At 39.6% G+C, this 21,509-nt stretch overlaps 1 protein-coding gene across 2 annotated transcripts in view; it reads left to right on the top strand.

Annotated features, from left to right (window-relative positions):
- The first annotated feature begins 406 nt into the window (after window positions 1-406).
- The window catches only part of CLRN1 (clarin 1), a 45,353-nt gene continuing 24,250 nt past the window's right edge, over window positions 407-21,509 (top strand). For both annotated transcript variants that reach the window (XM_024244966.3, XM_054552826.2), the window contains exon 1: window positions 407-659. In XM_024244966.3, the coding sequence (XP_024100734.2) occupies window positions 407-659 (253 nt within the window). The remainder of the gene's footprint in view (window positions 660-21,509) is intronic.

Here is a 21,509-nt window from a genome sequence, read left to right as displayed (position 1 = left end):
TCTGAAAGTTTCAACTCACCCAATCAGACAAAAGGCTGAGGAAGGGAAACATTTATCAAGTTACTCTGAGGACTCCATCTGTTATCTTAGACCTTTGTTACCAAGTGACACAGAGGAGATACTTGAAGGCAGTTTGAAAGACTTTTATTTTACAGATTCTTAGTCCAAAGATTTCCAATTAGGGAGAAGAAGCAGCAGAAAAGGAGAAAAGCTAAGTATGAGTGATGATGAGGCCTTCATCTACTGACATTTAACCTAGTGAGAACCGTCGATGGTGAAGTTGTCTTTTCAGCTGGGAGCTGTCCGTTCAGCTTCTGTAATAAATGCAGTCAAAGGGGCTGTCTCTTCCCATTGCTCACAAAGGTCTTGTTTTTGAACCTCGCCCTCACAGAGGCCGTTTCTCATCATGCCAAGCCAACAGAAGAAAATCATTTTTTGCATGGCTGGAGTGTTAAGTTTTGCATGTGCCCTCGGAGTTGTGACAGCCTTGGGGACACCATTGTGGATCAAAGCCACTATCCTCTGCAAAACGGGAGCTCTGCTCGTCAATGCCTCAGGGCAGGAGCTGGACAAGTTTATGGGTGAAATGCAGTATGGGCTTTTCCACGGAGAGGGTGTGAGGCAGTGTGGGTTAGGAGCAAGGCCCTTTCGGTTCTCATGTAAGTAGCAATTGCATTTGAATTATTTAATACTTCAGGCAGACTTTTCCCAGTGTTGCGAGGAATTATATTTGAGAATTTTGCCGTGTTTACGGCAGGACTTTTTAAATCGGTGTGAACCATATGAAAAACCTTTGACTGTGAGCAATTTCTTCTTCCTAGTTTTTATTATTTTATACTTACTCTTTTTATTATAGTATAGAGTTAATTCATTGTTACATAATTAAGGTTTTTGGAAATATTAGCAATTAAGATGCTTAAGTATTAATATTTATGTAAAAAATTATGGAGTCTTTTTAAAAAAGTAAACTTGGGGAAATAGGAAAGCTATAAAGAATGATCTTTATGCCTTTTGTTCTTTATAAAAAGAACTAAGGTCATGGGCTCCTTATTTAACCCTACCTGCTTTGCCACCTTTTTCATGATTTTGTTTCCTGCTCCCCACTCCCTCCCGTTATTCCTGCTAAGACCTTTCCTGCTGCTAAATATTCAGTTTTCATTTTTAACTAATTTGGAATCATTTGGCTGTAGGAATTTAAAATGATCTGCTGTGCTAACTGGGAAATAAATGGATGCCTATTTAGTATAGAACATTTTAAACTGATTGACCTGCAAATCATGTAGAGAATATGAGAGAGATTTTCTTGTTGTGATTTTTGTGAAATGGGAGTGTAATCCACAGTATTTATAACCTGTTTATCTTAAGAAGAGAATTTTTAAAAATTACCATGTGAATAGGCAACTCATTAAATGAAAATTAATGGGAAGTCATTTGTTATATCTCTTACAACACACATTCAGAAGTTATTATTATTTCAGAAGGGCTGGTTTGGAACAATCTTATGAAGACACAGTCAGTAAATTACTGCATAAATCACTCTTCAGGAAAGGTGGTTACCAATTGAAGCATTTAAAATGAACTATTATTTTGCCCAGGTTTTTTTTTTCTTTCTAATATAGGTAGAAGGCTAAATTAATTGAATTTATTATTAACATATGCAGTGCCTAATTAAATTTCAGTGCTGGTCTATTTATATTTCTGCAACATTCCTTATATCTTCCTAGCAGTCATTGGACACCAACCTTCAGCTCACATAGGTTACTAAGTGATATGAATTTTCACAGGGCTCCAGAAAATTTCCAAGAATTAGTTGCTAGCTTTTTAATTGATGAAGTAGATACCAGTTCTTTTCACTGAATGGCTTTTATTCATTAAGGTAATGGGGCTGTTAGAGTTGCTTAGTTTTCCTGGGGAAGGGGAAGGAAGAAAACAAAGCAGAATGTCATATGATATGCAACTGTACTAAAAAACCGAAAAGGAAAAAAAGATGAGAGAGATGATTTAACCATGAGTCACCGGCAGCCAAAGCATGAGTAAAGCTTCTCACAAATGAATTTAGACAAAAGCGGAGAGGGTACTGGTGAATTTTCTGGAGGCTTTACATTTTCTACAGTGAAGTGGAGATAAACTTTACTCATGCCATAGGACATGTTTCAAAACAATAATAAGATGTTTTCTGAACACTTACTACATACTAAGCACTTTATATGCTTTGTCTCACTTAATCCTTACACAGCCACATTCTTCTGGGGTTCAGCGAATGATTTTTGTGGTTGTGTCCTATGCTGGTCCTGTCTAAGGATGAAGTTGTTCTAATTGGGCGTCCCTCCTTTTGCTTTCTGTGAGGACTCGCAGAACTGGTGGGGTTTAGACAGTACCCTCACTTATCTCACAGAATTGCATTAGTTCCCAGATACCCCTAACATTCTCCCCCTAGCCTAGTGAAGAAAATCTTCCATTTACTTGTTTGTTCTGCAGTGACAGCTCCATCTATATACAATAGACTATACATATTAAGTGTACTGTATATACTATACATGTTAAAATCTCATTCATTTTGGTGAGGCCCAGCAAAGAATACTTACAGTAGAGCTTTTTTTTTTTCTAAGCACGAAAGTATCTTTTTCAATGCAGCATGAGAGAGAGTTGGGAAAACCAAAATAAATAGATCCAATGGACTCCCCAAAGAGGATAATATTCATTTAAATAAACACCCCTCTCAGTGTTAAAACTTTCTAATCAACATGCCTTTGGGACACATTGCACCCTCAAAGTTTACACTCCCATTGCAACGCAGCTTTGTGGTTCACATTTTTTCCATTCAAAATGTCATTACCCTGTCAATGATGTTTCATCAACGTTTGCTTGGATGAGAATCCTCTGATATTCTTCCTGATAGAAATGTATAAGCCCTGTTCATATAAATGAATAAAAGGTCTAACCTTACTTTCTCAGTAGTGGCTTCCTTGGAGCAAAAAGCAGGGACCTCCAGAGAGCTCAGGTGGATGACTCTTTTCTGTTTCTTCCAGAGCTCAACTTATAATTAGTGCACAATTCATTTCCCATAATCTCTTCTTTCTTATTATGCCTTTAGAAAGTTATTAAGCAAACATTTGAATTCACAGAATCTTACCAGTGTAAGAGGAATGGAAAAGGTAACTTATCAAGGTAACAATCACTTCATGGCCAGTTTTCTCGGCTCACTGCAACCTACCCCTCCTGGGTTCCAGCAATTCTCCTGCCTCAGCCTCCCAAGTAGCTGGGACTACAGGCATGCACCACCATGCCCGGCTAATTTTTTTTTGTATTTTTAGTAGAGACAGGGTTTCACTATGTGGGCCAGGCTGGTCTCATGGCAAGTTTTCTTTGTGTTGTCATGTTATCATCAATTAATAGGATTTATATTTCAGTTCTGTTAGGTGGATAAACACTATTTTGCATACCTAAATGTTTCATTTATATCAGCACTGGCCAATAAAAATATACTATAAGCAGGCCGGGTGCAGTGGCTCACGCCTGTTATCCCAACACTTTGGGAGGCCGAGATGGGCGGATCACAAGGTCAGGAGATCGAGACCATCCTGGCTAACCTGGTGAAATCCCATCTCTACTAAAAATACAAAAAATTAGCCGGGTGTGGTGGCAGGCGCCTGTAGTGCCAGCTACTTGGGAGGCTGAGGCAGAAGAATGACGTGAACCCAGAAGGTGGAGCTTGCAGTGAGCCGAGATCTCGCCACTGCACTCCAGCCTGGGTGACAGAGCGAGACCCTGTCTCCAAAAAAAAAAAAAAAATATATATATATATATATATATATATATACATATATACTGCAAGCCACAAGCCATACATGTACTTTTAAATGTCCTAGTAGCCACATTAGAAAACAAAAGTAAAAAGGAACAGATGAAATTAATTTTAATGATTTTTTTAAACCCAAGATATCCAAAATATTATCATTTGTACATATAATTAAAAATTTATTGAGATGTTTTACATTGTTTTTTTTTTTCTTGACGCTGTCTTGGAAATCTAGAGTGTATTTTACATTTACATTACATCTAATTCAGTCTAGCCACATTTCACATGCTCATTTTTTTGTGTGTGGTTTTAAGGAGCAGAGAGTTTAATAGGTAAGAAAAAAAAGAGAAGGCAGAAGGAAATGGCTCCCCTGTACAGAGACAGAGGGAGCGGGGGGGGGCTCCAAAGCCAAAAGAGGGGGTCCCTAAGTGCGGTAGGCAACAGCCAGGAATATATGCAGTGTCTGGAGGAGGGGATGTCTGATTTGCATAGGGTCACATGCTCATTTTTATGGCTACTGTATTGGTCAGTACAGATTTAGATGGGGATTTGCTCTGAAAAAGTTGGTCATTGATGGTGTTCATATTTTAATTGAATTTTTCCTGGGTTCTGCTGTACAAGTCCATGTGTGTTATTTTCATGTGCAATGCTTGTGTCACTTTTAAAACCCAGATATATGGCATAACATGAGAATGAAAAATGGACCAGAAAAATAGTTTGGCAATGTAGTCATGTTTGTTCCTATTAAATGTTCCCTATTGACCACTCTATCTCTTTTAATTATAACAAGAATCTGCCCTGCCAGCATGCACAGTTATGCTGGGAAAACTTCTGCCTCATTTACTCTGGCTGATTCTCATCCACTTATGGGTCAGTGGTTCATTTTCTAGAGGTCACCAGCATTCATACCTAGCATACAATTTCATTCATTATAATGAAGGAATGTTTTCCCTTCAAAGAGACACAACTAGTGGGCTTAATTTTTCTTGATATGTCACCTGTAAAATTTTAATGATGATGTTTAAACTCTAAATGTAGCCATCAAGACAAAAATTGCAAATTTTGAGCCTCAGTGTGTGTGGGTGGGTTTCTGTTTCGGTAATTTGAAACATTGCAGAATATCATCAAAATATGATACCCAAGAATCATATGGTATCAATCATTCCTAGATATACTGATCTATTCATTGCCAAGATAGTTGAATGAGCTGGCAAAAACATATGGAATTATTTTCTTAAAATGTGAAAAATAAAATTTAACCAATCATGTATCACAGCTTGCAACTTTAGTCATACTTTGAAAAGGATTTTAATTTGGACCTCATGATTGAAAATTTATAAAAAGCTGAACAGAAATTAGTTCACTTCATATTTTAGAAAAGCAGAGTTTCTTTACTAAATGAGGCATTTGACCCAAATTGGAGAGAAAATGTTGAAACTACTTCTGTGAGCAAGCAGGTGGCTTCTCAAACACATGTTGGGATGAAATGGTTGGGCCTCAGGGTCTCAGTGTCTGTCACTGAGAGTTGGCACTCTCTATCTCCATGGTCTCCTCCAAGTGTGACTCTTGTCTCTTGCTGACCTGACCTGCCCCAAGTGACTCACTGGTCATGACCCTGCACACCTTGCATCTCTCCTATCACCCTGCCGATGGCAGAGCTACAAAGGTCTTTGATGTAGCTCTGTCTGATATCCTGTGTTTCCTCCTATGGTCTGTGTGGAAGCAGGTATGGGGGTATGTAGAGGGGAAGCCTATGAAGTTCATCTGCGAAGACTCCCTGGTTAGGGGAAGAGAAGAAGAAGCTATATGCACCATTTCACCAGCAAGCATGGGCTCTTCTGCCTTTTAGCTTAGGGGTCCTGTTGTCTAGTCTCACTCACCTATTAAAACAGTCCAGCAAATAGAGGTTTTGTTTACCTCTCATTAAAAAAAAGCAATTAATGGAATAGAAGATAATAATGTATGAGAAGCACTATTGTGAAAGAAAAACCTTCAACTTCTCTCAGCCAAATAATTGCTTCCTCCTCTGTCCTTCCCAGACCTTGATGTTTGCTCTATTATTTCAAAACAACTATATTATAAATATTTGAGAATGTGTATTTCTCTGCGAGGAGATCTTAATCCCCAAGAAGGCAGGAGCTGTGTATTATTCATCCCAATGCTCTTTCAAACCAGGGCCTCAGACAGTGCATGGCCCAAAGAGGTACTTAATAAATGTTTGGTAAACTGACACTATTGAAATTAAGCAACCTGGATTTGAGGTGGGTCTCTGCCACTCACAAGAGATTATGCTTTGAGAAAATTCCATCACTTCATTGATCTTCAGTTCTTGCATCTGTATATGGGAGATGATACTAGGTGATTTCTGACATCTCTTACCATTTAAACGCTCTGTGATCTATATAATGAGGGGCTGGCTGTTCTAGACAAGTTCCTTCCAGCTTTACAGTTGCCTAACCCTTCTAATCTTAGTCACGTGATGACCCCACTGACAGATTTTTGGCCACCATCATTAGACATGCTGAGTTACGTGTGCTTTTGCTCTGATCCTCAAAACTCATGATTTTTAAAGTTTTCTGAAATATCTACCATTTATCAGGATCCAGATGGATTTCATGACCAAAGTGAATGTTTCTTTTCTCTCCCATTACAATCTTTTACTTTTTGTGTGGGAAATTGCATGTTAAAGAAAGGGAAATTGAAGAATGGGATGCTTTGGAATTCTGGCAAGATGGATTAGTGGGTTCCAGAAGTAGGGGCAGCCACAAATACCGAAACAAATGAGATGGTATTATTGAGAAAGCACAAATGGAAGAAAGTCAAAAGCAAGAAGAAACTGACATCCTGCTTCCTCCAATTTTTGCTTTCTCTGTTTTTCCAAGAAACTCCTCTTCCAGCCTCGCTGAAAAACTCCACTTTCCTAAATCTAATTTCTTAAACTGATAATGGCAAGAAGTTAGGAATGACCAATACGTTTAACCCTCCAAGAGTATTTGTTTTGTTTTGTTTTGAGACTGGGTCTCACTCTGTTGTCCAGCCTGGAGTGCAGTGGTGCGATCACAGCTCACTGCAGCCTTGACCTCTCCTGCCCAAGAGATCCTCCCATCTCAGCCTCCTGAGTAGATGGGACCACAGGCATGTGCCACTACACCTGGCTAACTTTAAAAAAATTTTTTTGTAGAGATGAGGTTGCCCAGGCAGGTCTCAAACTGCTGGGCTCAAGCAATCCTCCTGCGTTGGCCTCCCAAAGTGCTAGGATTAGGGCATAAGCCACTACGCCTGACCTCTCCAAGGGCATTCTTTACCCAGAAGAGGAACTTGGCAGAAATTATCCTCCAATTGGTGAGGAATTTGGAGAAAATGACTTTGAGCAAAGGAACTTCTGGTTCTGCCTACCTAATCCAGAAAAAGAAGTTTTATTTCTCCCTTCTCCTAGTAACTATCTTCCCATATTCATATAAAAAAAGTGCAGAATCAACATTGTTCAAGAATTATAATTTTACTTGTAAGCATGTGTGCACATGCACACCCATATACCTTCCTTCCCTTTAAATCATCCCTCACCCTAATAGTAGTAAAATCATTGACCCGAGCATACCTGGGAAAGGAAGAGGAGTCTGACAGAGGCAGGTCCTAAGTGGCACTCCTGGAACTTAACCCTGGTGTATATGAACTTTACCTATTGAAGGATGACTCCTCAACTGTTCTCACAATTTGCTGCTCTGCTTTCTTTTCTAATTTCTGAAGGTGACTTATCTTCCCCAAGGACTTTCAGACTTCTCAGAAGAAAAAAATATTGGGTGGGTCTCTGCCACTCGCACTGATATAATGAGTATATCAGTATATACTCATTAATATTGAATGACTTTAATTAATATTATGATATTGCTATAATGATAGAATGATATTGATAAAAGCAATATTCAATAATGAATATTATTTCAGCTGCCCATTTATTGGGTGCCTCATAGGTTCCAGGCATTTTGTATGTATTATCTACAGCCCTTTCATGGGACACGTTATGATGCTTCTTCTCTTGAAGAAATATGGAAACTGGAAACAGAGAGGTCACCACAATTTTCCAAAGTCACATAGCTAATAGGTAGCAGACTTGGGATTCAAATTTATATGCATATGATAGATCATGCTCTTCCTCTGCTACATTTTGCCCCCTTAGAATATGAAAAAGGGATACAAAGAGATACAGAAAATACGTAAGATTATCCTTCAATTTCACTACCTTTTTTTAAAGTTTTTTTTATTATACTTTAAATTCTGAAATACATGTGCAGAACATGTAGGTTTGTTACATAGGTATACACGTGCCATGACGGTTTGTTGCACCCATCAACCCGTCATCTACATTAGGTATTTTTCCTAATGCTATCCCTCCCCTAGCCCCTACCCACCGACAAGCCCCAGTGTGTGATATTCCCCTCCCTGTGTCCGTGTGTTCTCATTGTTCAACTCCCACTTATAAGTGAGAACATGCGGTGTTTGGTTTTCTCTTCCTGTGTTAGTTTGCTGAGAATGATGGTTTCCAGCTTCATTCATGTTCCTGCAAAAGATATGAACTCATCCTTTTTTGGCTGCATACCATTGTATGGTATACATGTGCCACATTTTCTTAATCTAGTCTATCTTTGATGGGCATTTGGCTTAGTTCCAAGTCTTTGCTATTGTGAACAGTGCTGCAATAAACATATGTGGGCATATGTCTTTATAGTAGAATGATTTATAATCCTTTGGGTATAGACCCAGTAATGGGATTGCTGGGTCAAATGGTATTTCTGGTTCTAGGTCCTTCAGGAATTGTCACACTGTCTTCCACAATAGCTGAACTAGTTTACACTCCCACCAACAGTGTAAAAGTGTTCCTATTTCTCCACATCCTCTCCAACATCTGTTGCTTCCTGACTTTTTAATGATTGCCATTGTAATTGGAGTGAGATGGTATCTCAGTGTGGTTTTGATTTGCATTTCTTTAATGACAAGTGATGATGAGCTTTTTTTCATATGTTTGTTGGCCACATAAATGTCTTCTTTTGAGAAGTGTCTGTTCATATCCTTTGCCCACTTTTTGATGGAGTGTTTTCTTGTAAATTTGTTTAACTTCCTTGTAGATTCTGGATATTAGTCCTTTGTCAGATGGGTAGATTGCAAAAATTTTCTTCCATTCTGCAGGTTGCCTGTTCACTCTGAGAATAGTTTCTTTTGCTGTGCAGAAGTTTTTTTAATTTAATTAGATCCCATTCGTCAATTTTGGCTTTTGTTGCCATTGCTTTTGGTGTTTAGTCACGAAGTCTTTGCCCATGCCCATGTCCTGAATGGTACTGCCTAGGTTTTCTTCTAGGATTTTTATGGTTTTAGGTCTTATGTTTAAATCTTTAATCCATCTTGCATTAATTTTTGTATAAGGTGTAAGGAAGGGGTCCAGTTTAGTTTTCTGCATATGGCTAGCCAGTTTTCCCAACACCATTTATTAAATAGGGAATCCTTTCCCCGTTGCTTGTTTTTGTCAGATTTGTCAAAGATCAGATGGTTGTAGATGTGTGGCATTATTTCTGAGGCCTCTGTTCTGTTTCATTGGTCTCTATATCTGTTTTGATAAAAGTACCATGCTGTTTTGGTTACTGTAGACTTGTGGTATAGTTTGAAGTCAGGTAGCATAATACCTCCAGTTTTGTTCTTTTTGCTTAGGATTGTCTTGGCTATTCAGGCTCTTTTTTGGTTCCATATGAAATTTAAAGTAGTTTTTTCTAATTCCGTGAAGAAAGTCAATGGTAGCTTGATGGGAATAGCATTGAATCTATAAGTTACTTTGGGCAGTATGGCCATTTTCATGATATTAATTCTTCTTATCCATGAGCATGGAATGTTTTTCCATTTGTTTGTGTCCTTTCTTATTTCCTTGAGCAGCAGTTTGTAGTTCTCCTTGAAGAGGTCCATCACATCTCTTGTAAGTTGTATTCCTAGGTATTTTATTCTCTTTATAGCAATTGTGAATGGAAGTTCCTCGTAATTTTGCTTTCTCTTTGTCTGTTATGGTTGTGTAGGAATGCTTGTGATTTTTGCACATTGATTTTGTATCCTGAGACTTTGCTGAAGTTGCTTATCAGCTTAAGGAGATTTTGGGCTGAGACGATGGGGTTTTCTAAATATACAATCATCTCATCTGCAAACAGAGACAATTTGACTTCCTCTCTTGCTATTTGAATACGCTTTATTTCTTTCTCTTGCCTGATTGCCCTGGCCAGAACTTCCAATACTGTGTTGAATAGGAGTGTTCACCATCTATTTTAAGAATAGTATTGAAGCCTCACAAAAGCTGGTTCTCATGTAACCATCTGAGAGTATTTGGCCTTATGACTTGAATTCATTCATTGCCTTTTTATTTCACATTTTAGTGATCCTGATGTCTAAATCTTAATCTTTGATCCTTGCAAGGTAAAATAGCCAAGTCAAGCCTGTTTAATAATATTGGTTGAGGAAGTCACATGCTTGTGATCAATCTTTGGGTTATGTAATTATATTACCTTAATGTTGGCAGTTTAGGTGTAAGGCAGAGATATCTGATCACATGTGTGGTTAGCTAATTTAACATCACTGCCAACTAAAATCTTCATGGTGTGATCTTCAAAGTTAGCTGCTTTGACCACAGCAACGATTTCACCACAGCAATTAACAAAATGGCAGACTCTTTCCTGAGGTGGCATGAACAGTTTTAAAACAAAGCCAAGGACCAAAAGAAAAGCAGGGGCATAGCATTTGATTCATTTCAAAAACTAGTATTGTATTAACAGCCAAGGTGATAGAATTGTAGCATCAGTTAAAATCTTGTTTGAAAAAAATAAAAAACAAACGTCCATTTTTATCTCTCAAATATATTAGGGGTTTCATAAAGTTATAGGTGTATTTTTAAAAAAACAAAACTCATATAAACTGACAAATTTGCCTGTCACCTCATCATGCAGCTAAATGCAATTGTCTATGGTGAGATACACTCTTATCAGAGGTATGATAGAACTGACTAATAGCAAACTTTGTACCTGGTAGTCTAATTTATGCAGGGCTCATATTTCGCTCCCTCTCAGCATGTTATAACTGTGGCAAAGCCATTCTCAGGAGTTATTACCCCAACATAATCATACCCCTGTGGATTAGGAGCAGTTAAATGGGTCCTGTTGTCAGAGACACATATGTGCCACAGCAGCTGTCATCCCTAAGCCACCATGGGTGATTAAGACTCACTGATGGCGCTGCCTCTGAATAGGCTTGAGTGAGGTGGATACACTTCAGCTGAGAGAAATTCAGGTAAGAGGCTGAGAAAATCAGATTTTGAATGGTTTTATCATACCATCAGGTCTCCTTTTAAGTGCTGGGGTAATGGATTTCATTCAACCTGACCACATAGCCTTTGGAAGCTTGGCTCAATACCTGAGTGTGAGATTATGGGTGATATTAAAGGAGATGAATGCATTGAGCTGATGTCAGAGAATGTCTTTTACTGGATTTTCATAATGACTGGCTGCAGATGGGCTGAGGGGAAAGTCAGATCAAGAGCATTTCTGTAAGAAGAAAGAAATCTTCCCTCTTATTCTCTTTCAAGAAAATGAATAGCTGAGCACCAAGAGGCCAAATACTTTTTTAAAAAACACATCCTTTTATGTAGAGAAGGACAAGTTGAGACAAAAAACAGGACCTCTGAAACTGCCTTTATAGCTTTAATCTAGGAAGAAATTGCTGCACCATTGCTGACATCATTATCAGAGGCTGCCTTAGTTCTGAGAGCTTCACAGATGGCCTTTTCTGCATTTTACATCTGGCCAGATGAAGGCGAAAAGGTTGATGAAACCAAAACTATTAGATCAGTGGTCCATAACTCTGGCTGCACTTTAGAATCACCTGGGGAGTCCTTAAAACTACTGATTCTGAGGCTCCATCCCAGACCAATTGAATCAGGATCTCTAGGGGTGGGACCTGAGCATTGGAATGCTTCAAAAGTTCCTCAGGGACTCTAATGTGCAGCCAAGGCTGAGAATGACTGAGGTGGATGGTGGCTAAGACAAGTGAGGCCAAGAGTTAGAAGCCCTTACTGTTAGGGAAGGCAGAAGCCACAAGGAGGAGGGGAGGGGGAAGGAGCAGTATTTAGCATTTCTTCCACACAGTTGGGGGGTTTTCTGATCAAAATTAAGCTGGGATCTTTCGCTTCCATTTTCATGAAGGTCTTATGCTTTTTCCACAGCCACCTGGCCTCAGGGCAATAAGCAATCTCATTGCAGCAATCTCTTACTGCAAATTGATGAATTTGCAGTAAGAAACTGAGCATACTTGGCTGTCAGCCCCAGCGGCTTCCCCTGTTTCCAAATCTGCCCACCAGTTACAGGAGCCTGCTCACCAACTGGTTGGGTTAAAGGAGTCGGCTCTGTCCTTGGCAGGGAGGCCTTCAGCTGTCTGGCCCTGTCTGTGACTGCGTGGGTGAAGCTGCCTAATTTGGGGAACTTGATGGAAGATCTAAGCTATGTTCTCTAACAGTTTTATCAGAAATAAAGTTAACTTTTGACCTCCATCTGCCTATCTCCCGTGGAAGGGCTCTGCTCCTTCCAAAGAGACTCTCAGGGGTTCTCCTTAGAGGTGTGTTATCAGTCCAAAGATCATTTTAGACCAGCCATTACAGAGGATGTCCAAGAAATTGCACAAGGGAAATAGAAGCAAGAATGAGAGCAATATATCAGACAGTAAGGAAAGTATGTGACTGGTTTCAAATAAGTAATTAACCATAAATCCAAAGTTCCTATATTATTTATAGCAATAGTCACCCACCTGGTCAGGAAAAAAAAGTAAAAGACTAAGTTGCAAGATAGAAAGTTTGCCTGAATTCCATGTACTTCAAGGACTACTATGGAGGATTCCTTGGTCCCAATGCAGAGACATGTACTCTGACCACCCATGGGCCAAATCTCTCTTACCCACCCTCAGTGATTCCTCCTGGGACCCTCACTACATTGAGTTCTTACATTCCCCACTGTTTTCAGGGGAAATACAATGCTTCTGCTCTTCTCATGATGTTAAAAATATTTAGACAATTACTTAAAATTTACAGCAATCTTCCACATAAATGATCTCACTTACGTTTCTTGTAAGCTCTGTGATTTATTTCTATTATCATCTATGCTGATAGTTAAGGAAACTGAGATATAGAGACCAACATGCATAGTAAATGGCAAAACCAGATGAATTTTAAACTTTCCTAACTCCAAAAGCCACATTCTGCCCAACCCGCCATGCTGCCGCTCAGTTAATGCCTGGCTGTTTGTCTCCCCACCGGCTCCTCTACCCATTGTGCTTTGGTGGCACATTGTATTCCAACTGCCTGAGACTCCTGGTTAATGCCATTACATATAGACTTAGGTTGAATTTACTAGGATTTTTAAGATTTGTAGGATAAGAGATATGACTGTTAGACTGGAATCAGTAATAGATAAAGGGTTAACAAAGTTTCAGAATAAAATATAATAGAAAACCCCAGCAGATAGAAGTAAAATGAATGGTAAGGCAACTGAAATGAAAGCCATACATTTAGAAATATCAAATAAAACACAGATTAATGGCAGACAATAAAGGAACATACTTAGCAGTTAGTAAAAACACTTTTGATCTTATTCTTATTACCCTCCAGTAACCTTTTTTTTTTTTTTTTTGAGACAAAGTCTCGCTGTGTCATCTAGGATGGAGGGTAGTGATGTGATCTCGGCTCACTGCAACTTCTGCCTCCTGGGCTGCAGAGATTCTCCTGCCCCAGCCTCCTAAGTAGCTGGGACTATAGGGGCCCATCACTGCACCTGGCTAATTTTTGTATTTTTAGTAGAGACGGGGTTCCACCATGTTGGCCAGGCTGGTCTTGAACTCCTGGCCTCAGGTGATCCACCCGCCTCAGCCTCCCAAAGTGCTGAGATTACAAGCGTGAGCCACCAAGCCTGGCTGTAACCTATTGAAAATAACATTACTTGACATGTGAGACAAATTATTTGTAAGTTAAAGAGTTTATGTGCCTTCAATGCTCCCACCCCTCCCTCCCCTAAAAAGATTATTGAGTGCCCATGATGTGCCTAAGCCTTCTGGTAGACTCTGAGAATGTGAAAGGAATTAGAGGATACTTGTTCAACAACCCAGAATCTAGCAGAAGTGTTTTGAAATGACCAGCCACTTGGGAGAGCTATACTAGCATATCATTCAGGATGGGCTGGGTCATGTTTTAATAATAAGTAAGTTTGAACTTTATAGGTTTGAAACAACAAAGATGTGTTTCTTGCCCACAGTTCATATTTTTTGGAGATTGGCTGGAGCTTCATTCCAGGATACGGCCACCATCTGGAATGTTGACAGTTACTCTAACAGAGAAAGAGTTGTGGAGGCTCTCACGCTGGCAATTAAATTCGCTGACCTGGAACTGACACATGCCACCTCCACTTATATTTTATTGGCCAAGGCTTGTTACACAGCCACATCTAACCTCAGAGAGGTCAAGATTATCAAATCCTACCACAAGCTATAGATAGTTGAGTAGCACTCATTATTATCACAATTATTTTATTTGTTATAAAAACTCCAAGAAGGAGAGGTACTCTATGTGAGGAATAGGCATAGGAAAATCAGAGGAAAGTTCTTAAAGATGAGCTAGATTTCACTAGATGGCATTGAAGAAACATTCCAAGTAAATGAACAGCATAAGCAAATGCGTGAAGAACTTAATGTGGTCCTAGTACAGTCGATGCGTGAGAGTGTGGAGGAGGGAAAAGGTAAGACTGGAGAGGAAGACAGGAACCAGAACAGGACAGACTGTGTTCTCTGTCAGGCAGTTAAGTTTATCTTGTAGGCAACATGAAGCCTTTTAAGGAAGGTAAGCAGCTATGTCACAGGACAGAAGATGGATTGGAAGAAAATCAAAAGAGAAGTGGGGACCAGTCATAAGGCTCCTCCAATATTTGGGGATCCAAACCAAAGCACTGGCAGAGAAATAGAAAGGAAGGGAAATATTTCCAAAATATTCAAAACAGAAACCAAGAGAACTTGATGACAGAAGATGAGCCCAGGTTTCTGCTGAATGGACAGTTGTTACATTCTCTGAGATAAGGAATACAGAAGGAAAAAGTTGAGAGGGAATATGAAATTATTTTTAATCATGTTTAATTTGATCATTTGTGGAACATCAACCAGAGATGTCTATCAGTTACACCAATTTGTCGGTTTTGAGAGAGGCCTGGGGTAGAGGCAGAGAAGTGGGAATCAGCAGATTAGAGGCAGTAGTTGGAACCGTAACTGAAGATGAGATTTCCCAGGGAGGGGAGTTGAACAGGAAGGTAGACAAAGGCCGGGTGCAGTGGCTCATGCCTGTAATCCCAGCACTGTGGGAGGCTGAGGTGGGTAGATCACAAGATCAGGAGTTCAAGACCAGCCTGGCCAACATGGTGAAACCCCGTCTGTACTAAAAAAACACAAAAATTAGCCGGGCGTGGTGGCACACACTTGTAATCCCAGCCTCAGGAGGCTGAGGCAGGAGAATTGCTTGAACCCGGGAGGCAGAGGTTGCAGTGAGCCAAGATCATGCCATTGCACTCCAGCCTGGGCGACAGAGCGAGACTCTTCCCCCGCCCCCCAGCCCCCCCAAAAAAAGAAGGTAGACAAAGATGTGTCCTAGAAAACACTAATATGAATGGGTAGAGAGGGGAGACTTGTCAAGGAGATTGAGGGGAGAGTCAGCGAGGTGAAACCTTGGAGGACAGACCTTCACCTAGGAAGTAACAGTCAACAGGCCTAAATGCCGCAGAGATGTCAAATGAGAGACACTGGAAATGTTTCTTTGAATGTTACAGCCAGAACATCACAGGGGACCTTTTCCAAAGCAGTCTTGATGAAGTGGTGGGGAAGGGAGGTCCCTGAAGGAGCTAAGGAGGGACTGGGAGATCATGACCCAGAGATAAGTGTTGCAGGTATAAAAGGGAAAGACTGAGGTCAGGAAATAGCCAGAGGATCCCTAAGGCCAGGCTGCAGGTGGGGTGGTGTGTGTGTGTGTGTGTGTGTGTGTGTGTGTGTGTGTGTGTGTGCGCGCGTGTGTGTATACAATGGGAAGACCTTGAGTATAATTCTGTACTAAGAAGATAGAGCAGTAGAGAGGAAAACTCCGAAGACAGATGGGAGGGTAAATAATGAATTAGAAAGGTCCCTGCAAAGATGAGAAAGGATGAGTCTGAAAGCACAGGGAGAAGGGCCAGCCTTGGCTTGGACAGGAGAAAACATTTCTTTCACTAAGAATAAAGGGAAGTTTGGGTATACACCACGAAGAAGGTGTAGATGGGTGGCAATGGAGTTCTGTCAAGTTGAGGGCATTCCATGATAGCCTCACCTTTCTCTGTGAAATGAGAGAGTTTAGTTTACAAGATATTTTTGAGCACTTCGTAAGCCAGGTTCATAGACAAAGAAATGGAGGTGGAGTGTGATAGGTCCTTAAGAATAGGGGAGGTTTGGAATATCTGACAAGGGACAGAGAGGAAAAAAACTAGAAAGGCTTTGCAGAATGGGGGCCCACAGACCAGAGGCTAAGGGGTCCCCATTTGAGCAGGAGAGTAAGGGCAGGGAGGCAAGGGTCGCAGCCCAAAATATAGAGCCCCCCCCCCCAAATGACTGCAGGAGGGCATCTTTCCTATGAGAGCATCCCTATCACTGTTTTCACTCCAAGTCATTAACTTACGACTTACTCAGCTCTGTTTCGTAATAGCAGACTCGAGTAATGAGGGTATGACAGCCTCTCTCTGCATGCCAAGGTATGCAGCATGGATTTCCTTTTTTGCTTTCTCTCTCCTGTGGCTTAGGTGCCTTCTGTTCTGCTACTAGGATAGAGAACCCAGTGACTAGTTTCTTCTAGCTCTCTTTTTCTGACTAGGTATCTTGTCAGAAATTCCTGCTTACCCGACTTCATGGAGAGGGAATCAAGCTTTGAATCAGGGTTGAAAAAGTAGAGCTTAATATATATGTTACAAAATGCCACTCACGTTCTTGAGGTTACCTTGTATCTATACCACAACTAGCATTCTTTTAGAAAGCACCATTACCGAAGTAATCCCTTTCCTGGGAATTCACCCAAAAAGGTTATTCCCACTTATCCCCCATCTCCAAAATAAAAAAGAAAAAGGTATGTGCTTAGAGATGTTCCTGGAAGCATGAGCTATAATACTGAACCAATAGAAGACGACCTAACAGATTGCAGGGCATCCGTTTGGCAAAATACTTACACAGTTATCTAAATGATAGTTATGAAGACAATATGTATAACACAGAAAATGCTTATATTCTGAGTGAAAAGAACAGAAGGTGATTTCAAAACTGCATTGGGATAATAATAATACAGGAAATAGTAAGATGAACAAAGATTTCAAAGGAAAAAAATAAAGAAAAATTTTGCTTTTTATATTGGTAGGCGTATGGGTGAAATTCCAATTTTAATTTTAATTTCATAGTTATAAAATTGTTCATTAAAAAAGGTCCTCCATAGACAGTTGGGCCTTGGAACAAACTAACAGAAACAGGGTAGGAAGAAAATTCATCTTCCTTCAATCCTCTTTCTCTGCTTAAAACAAAACAAAAAAGAGCTTTGTCATGTTCAGGTGTGCAATGAATTCTTTTTCCAAATCTGGAACTTTAAACCTACTATTAAACAGGAGTCAGTTTCCATGTAACATGTTGACAATCCCCCAAGTGTGTTGGAATAATTTTTTTTAATAAGGGGATTTGAAATTCCATTTCAATTGCAAACCTGCCTCTTTCAACTTCTAAAAACAAAGTAAAACAAAACAAAAACACACTGGGTCTTATCACCCCCTCTTGCTACTACTATTTTATCTCCATTGCCCTGAATTCTTTCCAAACCTCTTTCCACCCAGCTTTGATTTGTTTTCAGTAGGGTTTATTGAGGCATAATTTACATACAGTAAAATTCATCCTTCTTAGATTTAGAGGTCTATGCATTTTGACTAATGCGTATTGGCTTATAATGACTACCACAACCAAGATATAGAACACATCCATCACTCCCGGGTTCCCCCGTCCCTTTTTTGGTCCATCTCCTCTCCTACCCCCAACCCCTTGGCAACCACTGATCTGTTTTCTGTCCTTATCATTTTGCTTTTTCCAGAATGTCATATGTCAGGAATCATGCAGCATGCAGCCTCTCGAGTCTGACTTCTTCCAGTTAGCACAGTTATTTAAGATCTATCCGAGTTATTGTGAGTAGCAGCATCTTTTTATTGCTGACTAGTATTTCATCACATGGATGGGCCACAACTTGTTTATCTGTTCACCTGTCAATGGATACTAAGTTGTTTCCAGTTTTTGGCAAATATGAATAAAGCAAACATTTGCATACAGATTTCTGTGTGGACACATGTTTTCAATTCTCTTAGGTAAATACCGAGCAATGGGATTGCTGGGTTATATGTTAAGTCTATGTTCAGTTTTCTAAGTTCTGAAACAATTGGATATCTATATGCAAAAATACAAAATTAACCTTGACTCAAACTTGTACCATATACAAAAAATAACCTGAAAGAGATCACAGATGTAAATGTAAACCTAGAACTAAAAACTTCAAGGAGAGAAACATAGCAGAAAATATTTGTGACCTTGCATTAGGCAAAGACTTCTTATATTTGACATTTGAAACATGATACATAAAAAATCTTGATAAATTGGAGTTCATAAAAATAAGAACTACTCTTCAAAAGACACTGATAAGAGAATGAAAATACAAGCCACAGACAGAGAAAATATTTGTGAATTTCTTATCTGATAAAGGGTTTGTATCTAGCATGCATAAAGACTTTTCAAAACTCAATAATAAACAATCCAATAAGAAATGCACAAAAGATACAAACACATCATCGAAAATGACCTATGAAAGGCAAATAAGCTCACAAAAAATTCTTAACATCATTAGACACTTGGGAAATGTAAATTAAAACAACACTGAGATAAACTATATATCTATTGAATGGCTACCACTTTAAAAAACCTGCCAAGTGCCAGCCAGAATGTGGAACAAGTAGGACTCTCGTACATTGCTAGTGGGAAGGTGAATGGTACAGCCACTTTGGAAAACACTCGGCAGCTTCTTACAGTTACACATATGGACCTTGGGGTAGAGGATGGGTTGACTGCAAAGGGGCAAAACTTCCTGGTAGGGGTGGGGAGAGTTTTTAGAATGGTGAAATTGTTCTATATCTTGATTATTGTGGTGGTTAGACAACTGTATGCATTTGTCAAAACTCACAGAACTGTACACTAAAAAGGGATATTTTTATGCTCTGCTAATTTTACTTTAATCTTAAAAATAGGAAGGAAATAAAATCAATGCCACTGTGTGACTTTAGGCAAGTTACTTCACTTCTCTGTGCCTTGGTTTTTTCAAATCTAAACATTAAGGATAAAATAATACCTTCCTTATATTGTTAGAATTAAATGTGCTAATTTATGTTTTATATATATAAAGTACTTGGCCGGGTGTGGTGATTCACACCTACGATCCCAGCACTGTGGGAGGCCGAGGTGGGCGGATCACTTGAGGCCAGGAGTTCAAGACTAGCCTGGTCAACATGGTGAAACCTGTCTCTACTAAAAATACAAAAATTAGCTGGGCTTGGTGGTGCATGCTTATAATCCCAGCTACTTGAGAGGCTGAGGTGGGAGGATCACTTGAACTCCAGAGGTGGAGGCTGCAGTGGGCTCCACCCACTGCCTGGGTGACAGAGCGAGACTCCATCTCAAAGAAAAAATAAGTACTTGAAACATAACAAATGTTTCATAATTATTGGCTTTTTTTTCCTTATTGTTATTACTTGCGTTATTGCTGTTTGAAGAAGTTTGGTGATAATGGAGAGAAAAGGGCAATTAGGGGTCTGGGATGGTTTAAGGATGAGGAGACCTAGACACATTGACTCATAGAGTGAAGAAATCAAAGATAAGAGAATGAAAGAAAGGGAGGGTAATTCTGAACGCACAAAGTTATGTTACTAATGTGGCATTGGTTGTGTGGTGTAATAAATAACTCCCTTTCACTTGTCAATAGCTAATCAAATACTTTCTGGAGACCAGAAGTGACTTGCTGGATCAATGACAACTCCTCCACAGATCAAAATGTTCAAATCCTTTTTCTGTGTTGTAATGCTAAATCTAAAAGAACAGCGAGACCAAGCAAATCTACCTCCCAACATCATTAAAGTGACAACTCTCAATATTTATTTGAATGTTCTGCTCTCAGCTTCAACCAAGGAAAAGTCATATTAGTATTGGTCAGAAAACAGAAGGGTGTTACAAGAGTTCTGGCTGGTCATTACAGACTCGGGGATTGAAGAAGAAAGAAGAAGAAAGAAGAAAGAAGAAAGAAGAAAGAAGGAAGAAGGAAGAAGGAAGAAGGAAGAAGGAAGAAGGAAGAAGGAAGAAGGAAGAAGGAAGAAAGAAGAAAGAAGAAGAAGAAGAAGAAAAGAAGAAGGAGAAGGAGAAGGAGAAGGAGAAGGAGGAGAAGGAGAAGGAGAGAAGAAAGAAGAAGAAAAAAGAAGAAAGAAGAAAGAAGAAAGAAGAAGAAGAAGAAGAAGAAGAAGAAGAAAGAAAGAAGAAAGAAGAAGAAAGAAGAAAGAAGAAAGAAGAAGAAGAAGAAGAAGAAGAAGAAAGAAAGAAGAAAGAAGAAGAAAGAAGAAAGAAGAAAGAAGAAGAAGAAGAAGAAGAAGAAGGAAGAAAGAAGAAAGAAGAAGAAAGAAGAAAGAAGAAGAAGAAGAAGAAGAAGAAGAAGAAGAAGAAGAAGGAGAAACCTGATAAAGTGTAAATATAGCATGCAGGGATTAGTGTCCTGCTGGGTCATGTTCTCACAACAGTGAGAATTTCAGAGATTTCATAAGAATTAAACTGCTCCACATGACAATTTATTTTACCTTCTGGCTTTTCCAGGAGGCAAATCAGTGCAACTTCTTTCTGCATTTGTTTCAATTTGGTAACAACCCTCAATATTAGGACAGGCTAAACCTAGCCACCCTATCAGAGATGATGAAGTAGCGATCTTTTTAACAGGTGGGGAGATGAATGGAATCAGGGTTTGTTTGTTTAATAACTGCTAGTAAAAACCAAGTCAATAGCTGACTGAGTGTAAGGGAGGCTCCAGAAGGCAGGTTATTGTAGTATAGATGTGACTCGACTTATGATGATGTTACTTCCCAATAAACCCGTCATAAGTTGAATATCGTTAAATTGAAAATGCTTTTAATACACCTAATCTACCGAACATCATAGCTTAGCTCAGCCTACGTTAAATGTGCTCAGGACACACATTGCCTACAGCTGAGCCAAATCACCTGGCAACACAGGACACTGTAGAGTATAGGTTGCTGGCCCTGTGATGCTGTGACTGACTGGGAGCTGCGCTTGGTGCCACTACCCGGCATTGAGAGTTTCTTATTGCATATTACTAGCCTGGGAAAAGATCAAAATTCAAAACTCACAGTGTGGTTTCTACTGAATGCTTATAACTTTCAGACCATCATGATGTTGAAAAATCGAACCATCATAGGTTGGGATCCATCCTATAAGATGAACTACACTGCCGGAAGTATAAGACAGCTATGCTGCCAGAAGATGGGGCATAGTGGACAACTGCAAGTACTGACAACAG

This window comes from Pongo abelii, chromosome 2, assembly GCF_028885655.2.
Source record: "Pongo abelii isolate AG06213 chromosome 2, NHGRI_mPonAbe1-v2.0_pri, whole genome shotgun sequence".
Lineage (NCBI taxonomy): Eukaryota > Metazoa > Chordata > Mammalia > Primates > Hominidae > Pongo > Pongo abelii.
The sequence above is the reverse complement of the archived record's forward strand: the minus strand, read 5'-3'. Positions and strand labels throughout refer to the sequence as shown.